At 42.8% G+C, this 9,868-nt stretch overlaps 1 protein-coding gene across 1 annotated transcript in view; it reads left to right on the forward strand.

Annotated features, from left to right (window-relative positions):
* DISC1 (DISC1 scaffold protein) overlaps window positions 1-8,418 on the forward strand; it is a 349,681-nt gene extending 341,263 nt beyond the window's left edge. The window contains exons 13-14 of the mRNA XM_027094035.1: window positions 4,184-4,348; window positions 6,078-8,418. Coding sequence (XP_026949836.1) covers window positions 4,184-4,323 — 140 coding nt within the window. The 3' untranslated portion in view covers window positions 4,324-4,348; window positions 6,078-8,418. The remainder of the gene's footprint in view (window positions 1-4,183; window positions 4,349-6,077) is intronic.
* Window positions 8,419-9,868: the final 1,450 nt, after the last annotated feature.

Raw genomic sequence — 9,868 nt, forward strand, 5'->3', positions numbered from 1 at the left:
GTGAGAAAATGTTGCCAAAATGTCTGTAAAGATATCTTTTCCAGTATAACCTCCAAGTGCACATCTGCAGCCTGGACCTCTCTCTGAACCTCAGACTCACGTCTGTTTCCTCCTCAGCATCTCCACTTGGCTGACAAATAGGCTTTCCCAACTTCACGTGTCCAAACTCCAGTTCCTCCCACTCCCACCCCCCAAAACCCTGACTCATTCCCAGTCTTCTTATTGATCAATTGCAAGTCTATTTTTCCAGTTCGCTGCTTAGATAAAAATCTGGGAGTCATTCTTGCTGCCTTTTCCTTCCTTTACATCTCACCTCCAGTCCGTCACATATGCCATTGGCACCATCTTTAAAACATCCAGAATCTGACCATCTCTCACCACCTCCACTGCCACCACCTGGTTATGGCCCGAATTATTGCAAAATCCTCTTGTCTCCAGGCTTCTGCCCTCGCATCCTTTAATCTACTAACGATTAAAGCAGCCAGGGAGATCACGTCTCTCCCCGGCTCCAAACCCTGCCATGACTCCATCTCACGATCTATCCGCATGCCTTTGTGTGTTTATTTTCTTCTCACTCAGTGGCACATAAGCCCCATGATGGCAGTGGCTTTGTTCACTCCCCTACTTCCCATGTCTAGAACATTTCTTAGCACACAGTAGGAGCTGTGAAATGTTTGAGTATTTGATCGAATGAAGGAAAGAGTGAGGATCTCTATCTACATGATTGTTTTCCCAACTGCTAGATGGGAAAATGTTTCCAGTGTTTTTTCTTTTTTTTTTTTAACTTTTTAAAATTGCTGAATCAGAATAATAGATTAAATTAAGCCTATCCTAATATTTAAGAGTTGTGATAAAAAGATACTTCTCTTAAGATATTTCTAAATTATTTTCACTAGATGCTTATTCTGCTTTTTTATTTTAAAAATTTTAATTTATCCTTTTATGAAGTATAGTTTATTTACAATGTGTTAGTTTCAGGTGTATAGCAAAGTGATTCATATATATAGTCAGATATATATTCGTATGTATATATTCAGATATATATTCATAGGTATATATATTCAGATATATATATATATATACATTCTTTTTCAGATTCTTTTCCCATGTAGGTTATTACAAGATATTGAGTAGAGTTCCCTGTGCTATACAGTAGGTCCTTGCTGATCATCTATTTTATATATAGTAGTGTGTATACGTTACTCCCAAATTCCTAATTTATCTCTCCCCCACCCCCTTCCCCTTTGGTAACCATAAGTTTGTTTTCTATGTCTGTGAGTCTGTTTCTGGTTTGTAAAGAAGTTCATCTGTATCATTTTTTTTAGATTCAACATGTAAGTGATATCATATGATATTTGTGTTTCTCTGTCTGACTTACTTCACTTAGTATGATCATCTCTAGGTCCATCCACGTTGCTGCAAATGGCATTACTTCGTTCTTTTTTTGTGGCTGAGTAATATTCCATTGTATATATGTACCACATCTTCTTTATCCATTCCTCTGTGGATGGACATTTAGGTTGCTTTCATGTCTTGGCTATTGTGAAAGGTGCTGCTGTGAACATTGGGATGCATGTATCTTTTTGAACAAACACATTGATTGAACTATGAAAGGATGCATGTCCATTGTGAATATTACAGAAGTATGAAAAAAAAAAGGCTCCATCCCCCTCCCAGTACCAATGTCTAGGAGAAGTCCACCCCTGTGTCCTCCTAAGGTGCTTTTCCAGCTAGACATGGCTTATCTCTATTGTCCCCTTTGTTTTTGCAAAATTAGGATCATTCCATACACATTGTTCTACAACTTGCTTTCCCCCCCCGTCACTCCACATTTTATCCTGGACTCTCTTTCATATAAGCACATTCAAAATGTTTTGGAACTCACATGTAGTATGGAATCATACAAGCAGGTTGGTTAGAGGGAAGTATTTCGTAAATAAAACATGATTTTAATCATTTTGATGATTATTACCCCATAGGTTCTAAAGGAGGTTCCCAGGATTTCTGAGGTCTGGCCCTACTTAGACAGAACAACCTCTGCTATTTTAGTAAATAAACCTTAAATCTCATCTCACAAAAGGCACTATACTCTCACAAGAAAAAAATATTTCTTTTAACCCTAGCCCTGTGAAGACGGTATGGGAATCTGCATTTTATGAGTGAGACAATGAAAGCATTCTATGGTTTGCCAGGTTCCAGAGCTGCTGGTCACATCCTCAAATCCCTCTGCTTGTCACTCCTCCCTGTGTCCCTGGAGACTGTTGTCTGTTGTCTGAGGGGCTGATGTGTTATATAACTTAGTCTTTTCCTTTTGTGGCTTCTCTCACTCTCTTTTTAAAAACGTTTTCAGTGTGTTCTGCCAGTGCTAGAAATTTTACGAGTTCTTGAAGAAGCAGTTCAGTCTGGTTCCGTTTCTCTCTCTAAAAACCTTGGTCGTCATTCAGCATATTACAAAGCGGGACCTGTAGTCCCAGGCTGCATATCAAAGGTAATGAAGTCTCGGGAGTTTGTCGAGATTCATAAACTGCTTAAGCTCCACGCTTATTCTTTATAAATGTAGCATAACTTTGTGATTCCTTTGCAGCTTGTTCTGTCTGGGACCACTTACGCTCTCGCTTGTATAAAGTCATATGTGTTTTCACTAAAGATTAGTAGAACTGTTCAGAGAAATGCAGGAAAATGAAGTCTTTTAAAAAAGAAAAAAGAAAACACAAGTATTGGGTTCTTGCCCCACCTCTTGCCCATCTCCTCAACCCCATCCTCATTCCCCTCAAGTTCAAGTGCAAGGAGTGAAGCATCATGGTTGGTGTATGTAAATTACATGAATGATGAAGTCTGGTGGGGATTCAAGAGGATGAAAAGCTGCCAGAGGCTTGTCGGGGTGGCTCAGCATTTTTGCTTAGGTGAGGTTCATTTGCATAATTCCCAGGATCCTTTGGAGTTCCTTATTTAAACAGGAAAAAAGAAAGCTTTCCATAGTCATAACCTAAAGGTATCTCTTTCTCTTGACATTGTACTTAAGTAAAACCACATTGTAGTAGGTGTGGACAGTTTGCGAGTGGGAAGATTTCTGCAAACTACTTTTCCCGAAGCTTTCTGTTTGCTCCGCATCTGATCTCGTAATATTTAAGTGGTCTGACCTCTTGTGACGATTTAACAGCATCTAAGAGGTGTGAACATATTTCTGTGTTTCCTCTTAGTTCCTGTTAGATGAAGTTAAATTAGTTTGCTTATTAAGTTAAAAGAATTCAATCCATCACTCATCCTGTATTTATCTTAGGATTGTTCTGGTACAAAAGGGAAAGAACAGAGGGGCCTGACTGTGGACAGACAGCAAAATCACTGTTGGTTAAATGTTCCCCAGCTTAAACCCCTAGAAGAGAGCTCATCTTTTAAGAGAATGGCGGGCGTATTATTTATTCCATATAATTATTCACTGAGTTCTCTATGATTGTTTTATTTATATGAGAAACAACTTTACAGGTTATGAAACTAAAAACCCAACCATTTAAAGAAAAACCAACCAACCAACCCAGAAAAGGCAAGCTCCCTGCACTCCGTCAAAGCTCCAAGGCCCCGAATGGCTATTTTACGAGCACCTGGGAGTATAATGACACGTGACAGCAGATTAGACCCTAACGGGGTTTAGAAGTCACTGTTTCATGTGAAAACTGAGGTTCAAAGTGATTTGCACAAGGTGACAAGGCTGGCGGATGACCAATAGGGATTGTAGCTCATCGCTCGGAGTCTGGTTGTATGGTGGCCCCCAGTCCTGGAGCTCTGAGTTCCAGCCTTCTGCCCTTTCCACTGTCAGAGCATTTGGATGTGACAGTTGCCCTCCCCCAGCCTGGGGCTGAGCAGGGATACAGTCACACTGACCATATTCCGTGGAGCGTCCCAGTTTGCCATCTGTCTCCGTCTAAGAGCTGACTCTTCCTTTTCCTTTTGGAAACCTTACTTGAGATAGTGAATGACCTCAGGCCTCATAGAAATTGCAATTGCTCTTAAAAGAAGCGTAGCATTGGTATTAATATTTAATGCCTACACTTTGGAGGAACTTGAAACCGCAGTTAGAGGGGAGTGCCCATCTGGTTCCAGCAGGCATGTGGCTCTTACCAGATCCCCGAGAGGCTGCAGAGGGCCGCCTGTCACCTTCGCCTGTGTTCCTTAACAACGTGTGCACAGTCTCTCAAGAGGGAGCTCCAGATGGTGAAGGAAACTCTGCAGGCCATGATCCTGCAGCTCCAACCAGCAAAGGAGGCGGGAGAGAGGGAGGCTGCAGCTTCCTGTGGGACAGCTGGTGTCCGGGAAGCACCGGCCTGAGGCGTCACAGGATGGGGGAAGGAGGGTGAGTGACTGCGTCATCACCGTGGGTGCTCCGGGGCCTCTCCCACCTCCTCTGCATAACCAATGTGCCCGAAACAATTACGGAGTTGGATGTCGCCCAGCAGAAGAGTGGTCCGCTCTCCCGATCCTGAGATCAGGGGGTCTGCAGATTGGAATAGGCAGGGGGAGTGAACTGCCGATTTCCTTATAAATGTTGGTCCGAGGCACCTTTACTGTCATTAACAGGAACATCTTGCACAGGACTTGAAAAATCTTTCCATTTCAGCCCCCATTAGACAGAAGTTGGGGTGATTTCTCCTAGAAAGACGTCTCTTTTCCTGTACCATCTTGCTTTCTGATGCAATTAAAATATCTCCTGATTTAAGAACTTATAAAAAAGAAACCATACATGTCTCTCTTATCATACCCATTACACCTTCCTACAGGCACATGATATAAGGGAGCTAATTAACCCCAGAATCTGGAATTAACAGCTTTTCACCTTAATTTCCCCTGTGATTCTCTATAATCTCACAAGAATTAAGATGAAAAATTCCAAAAGATATATATTTTTTAAAGAGACAGACTATCACGTGTAGCCCTCTGGTTGTCCTGTCTGGCACTGCCTGTCTCTCCAGGATGTGTCCCTGATGTTTCATCAGGACATTCTGAAATTCACCCACAACGAGAGCAGGAAGGGAGTGAGGGGCATGAATTGGTCAGGGGACGTGTTTAAACGTTTAATCCTCTCCTATTTTCCCTTGAACCTGTTTCACTTAGTGTCAGGCAGGACATGGATGTAGAAACCTTCAATGCAGAAGAGTATTCAGTGAGGCAGTGCCGTACTCAGTTCATCAGTGCTGTACTCAGTTCATCAGTGCAGTACTCAGTTCATCAGTGCTGAACTCAGTTCATCAGTACTGTACTCAGTGAGGCAGTGCTGTACTCAGTTAATCAGTGCTGTACCCAGTGAATCAGTGCTGTACTCAGTTCATCAGTGCTGTACTCAGTGAGGCAGCGCAGTACTCAGTGAGGCGGTGCTGAACTCAGTTCATCAGTACTGTACTCAGTTCATCAGTGCAGTACTCAGTTCATCAGTGCTCTACCCAGTGAATCAGTGCTGTACTCAGTTAATCAGTGCTGTACTCAGTTAATCAGTGCTGTACTCAGTGAATCAGTGCTGTACTCAGTGAGGCGGTGCTATACTCAGTTCATCAGTGCTGTACTCAGTTCATCAGTGCTGTACTCAGCGACGTGGGGCACTGCAGGCCCTTCCCTGCTGAGGCAGCTGTAAAACAGGCTGAGCTCACCAGGCAGCGCTCCTCAAGGTGCGCTGAGGAAGGCAGCCTTGAGAGATGCTCCACAGTCGTACGGCTCTCCTTTGGCATGAGTCTATTTGAGAAGTGTGCCATGCCATCACCCGCTTGGAGACCACGGTGCAATGAGCGTATCAGCCTGTGATAATGCTTGGAATGTGGAAACCCTCTTGTTTTTGTCTAACCCCGAACTCCCACGTTTAATGGATCATAGGGTTTTTAAAATTTAAATTCTATTAATATTCCATCAGTCTAGTGCTGTGCAGCACTGCATTCTCCAGGAGTGTCGTGATCCAAACGCTGATTTACATCACTTATGTATGCATCAGAGATGAAACTCAAAACTTTTGCCGTATTGAGTTAATAATGACTTGCCGCAGTTTGTAAGTGTAATTGACTAACTGGTCTTTTTGTGCTTCTGTCTCATTGATACAGGAGTGAGATGCTCCTGCCTCCATCAGGATCCATGGACACTAGACAGTCTTTGTCATTTCCTGAAGTCATGCTGCCGTTTCCGGAAGGCAGCTGGTGCTTTGCTCAGCTTTCCGTGCTGTGCTGTGCTTCCGTCAGGAGGTGGCCCTGCTTAAGCCAGCAAGTGGCCGTAGTCCAGAGAACAAAGCAAAAGCACAACATTGTGAATTTTCTGATTGTATTTCCTGCAATTTTCTGTTGAGCATTTAAAAATATATACTATACATATTTTAATAATAGGTATAATTAGTTTGTTCCAGGAATGCTTGGTTTTGCAATGCTGGAGCAAATTCCTGAATTATTTATCATGTCTAAAAAATAATTATGTACTAGTCACATGGCACATGGAATTCTTGAATCCTTGAATTAATTCCAGTGAAGCAAAACTTGGAAAGAGTCAGGATTGTCTCTAATGAATCCCTACTTGGAGAAGTGTCATTTTAAAAAGCCCCACAAGGCATCTTAACAGTCACTAACCCAAGTGTTTTGTATTTACTCAGACACCATCATGAATAATTCTGTGAGGTTATGATGTATTTGAAAACTCTGGAAGCTAATGACTGTCTGAGTGTGCCCCAAATAAGGGTTCTCCGGTGGCCCCAGTGGGCAACATGTCCATCTCCTTGTTGAGATGCCAGATCAAGGCAGGTGAATGATGCTACAGCTCATCTGTGGTCTGTGCTGGTGTCAGAGGCAACCAGGAAGCCTGTACAAGGCCAGGGTGATTCCTCTGGCCACATGACCTTCTCAGGACAAGCCCCTCTTCTGCCACTGTGACCCCAGAAGACCCAGGACTGTGTATCCCACATCATTATATAGGGCAGTTTCTATCAGGGCAACATAAGAAGAGATCAGGGCTTGAACATAAAAGCCACAAAGCAATAGCAATAAAAATCCAAGCTTTTATGGAGACAGTCAAGACCACAAGCACAAGTGCAGGTGGAAAATGCTGCCTTTGGGTCTGATTTCACTGTGGCACCATGCGAGAGAATCCACGATAGATTACACGGTCCTCCACGCTGAGATGCTAGCATCCAAATGCCACCCATTTATCTTCCACCAGCCCGAGCGTGTTCTCAGTCAGTGACACTCCCGGTTCCTTGCAACTTCCTGAAATTTCAACATCAAAATGATCTTCCTCAAATCAGGTGAGCATGTATATCAGTGGTCCCCAACCTTTCGGGCACCAGGGACCGGCTTTGTGGAAGACAACTTTTCCACAGCCTGGAGGTGGGGGAATGGTTCGGGTGGCGATGTGAGGGCTGGGGCGCGGCAGATGAAGCCTCGCTCACTCACCTGCCGCTCCCCTCCTGCTGTGCGGCCCAGCTCCTAACAGGCCGTGGACCAGTCCTGGTCCACTGCCCAGAGGTTGGGGATCTCTGATGGGTATCGTATTGGACACTTAGCTGTCTGTGCAGTAAGGCTGGTTTCCCCACCCCAGGAGCACAGAAGGGCTCACACGTGTGTGTGCTGGGACTGTCCCAAGACCTTTATAATCATTATCATCTGACTTCTTATTCCGACCTTATGGGGTAGGTGTTTGCACGTGATGCACTCGAGCCTTAGGAGACCAATGAACTTTCCCCGTGGCACGGAGCTGCTGAGCGGGGGGCCAGCAGCAGCCATTAGAGACAGGTAGACTGCTCTTAACTGTGCTCTTCCTAAAGTGCCTTTAATGTCTTTCTGGGACTGTGACCCAAGGAGCTTATTTGTTCCCTTAAGAACTCATGGTCACCGTGGGAGTCCTGACTGGAGAATCAGAGAAACTGAGCCTGGGGAAACCCTGGCTTCCCACACCCCCAGGTGAGCCCTGCTGCTCTGTGACCATGAAGTCTAGGCTCAGACAGCCTTCAACAGACCTACCACCCACCACTGTCCTAACCAGCCATTCATTCCCCATCCACCTCAAAAGCCATGCCAGGAACAACCACTTACTGCCTGACAACAGGCAGATTTTCTTGAAAACCCCCATCTAATCGGTATTTTTCAGAAAACAGTCAAGATAGCAACATTGCACTCATTGTTTAATGCCTTCTTGAGAAATGATTCGGGGCTCTTATTTTGAATACCCTCACCTTACTTAATCTTTGAATTTTGTCATGTAATTTATTACTTCGTGAAACTTACTTTTCATATGTGAAATTAAAACTGTTATCCAAGCCATGGTGCACCTTTAACATTTTTTTATCTTCTGGAGTGTGGATGACAGAAAAATGTATCCGTTTTCCTCATCTCATCTTTCTGTTACAGGATGATTCATTGTATGCTTACCTACATTGCACCAAATGTTTCTAATAAGTCAATGCTTTGAAGTTGTGTATGTGTTTACTTTCAGATATTAACCAGTCAGAAAACGATGGAATTTTCTAGTCCAGACCCTTTGAGGAAATTGAAAATAACATCACCACTAAGTGGGGAACAGGACAGGGTGCCCACTAACACTAGTGGAAATATTTTACTGGAGATACTGGCTAATTCAGTTATGCAAGAAAAATAAATGAGAGTTACAATCTGGAAAGGAGGAGATACAACATTAACAATGACAGATGATGTTGCTGTAAGACAGACAACCAAAGAAAATTAACAAAAACACAAACACAAAATTTATTTACACACATAACAGCACAATCAACTTACCAAAATCAATAGGCTTTACATATCCAAACAATAATCAGAAAATAAAGTATAAGGAAAGATCTGACTTTCAATAGCAGCAAAAAAGAAAAAACAGCTAGGAACAAATTTAAATAAGAAACGTCTAAGTCTTAGATGAAGGAAATTTTAAGATGAAGAACACAAGAGAAGAATAAAGAGGAAGACACGTGAAACTTTTGAGTAAGAAGTCATCATAAATTGTCAAATCTCTGTAAATTAATTCATAAATATTACCTGATCCTGAGTCACAAATGTCTAGCTATTCCCAGTATCCATTCTCTGCTTCATCCTTTCAAGCAATTCTTCATCCACGTACTTGAACTACAGATGTACTTACAAACTTGCAGAGTTGCCACGTGCATTTGTACTGTTAAAGCAGTTAAACAAGGAGGCCATTAGCCCGAGGGGGCTCTAAAGCCCTGGAGCCTACACCAGCAAACCCACAGCTAAGCCCGTAAATGCCTCAAGGTTATGAAATTGAAACCTGAGGATGACTGATCATAAACGGACAATTAGGCCTTGAACTGTAGCCAGTCAATACTCCCTTTTCTTTGCTTCCAGCTTTTCTCTGTAAAAGTTTTTCCTGCTCCTGTCGGTGGTGCCTCCCAACCACTTCCGGTGTGGCACTTCCTGATTCAGATGGATTTTTGCTAAAAAAACTCTTAAAATGTATAACGTGCCTCAGTATATTTTGTAACAACACCATTGTTGGTAAGAGCAAAAATGGGAAACGACCTAAATTTTCATCGATGGTAAACTGTTTTTGAATAAATCATGGTACAGTGACACTATGGAATGCTTTGGAGTTGCTAAAAGGTCTTCCTACACACGTCTGTTTGCATTTGCAGAAATATCACTCCAAATGGGCCCATGTGACTTAGGGAAGAGGGATGGAAGGAGACTTACTTTTCCTGTATCCTGTTCTTCTTTTAAAAATTTGTACCAAGTGCTTATGTTTACTTCCTCAAAAAATAAAGTAAGTTCTTTAAGAAAAAAACTGTGAAGAAGAAGTACAATTCTGCAGGCTGTGGGATGAAAACCATGGTCACATAAAGATAGACAAAATGAAAAGGCAGAGGACTACGTACCAGATGAAGGAA

The sequence above is a fragment of the Aethalodelphis obliquidens genome, unplaced genomic scaffold (assembly GCF_003676395.1).
Source record: "Aethalodelphis obliquidens isolate GAN/ISIS:26980383/991018 unplaced genomic scaffold, ASM367639v1 scaffold87, whole genome shotgun sequence".
Taxonomy (NCBI): Eukaryota; Metazoa; Chordata; class Mammalia; order Artiodactyla; family Delphinidae; genus Aethalodelphis; species Aethalodelphis obliquidens.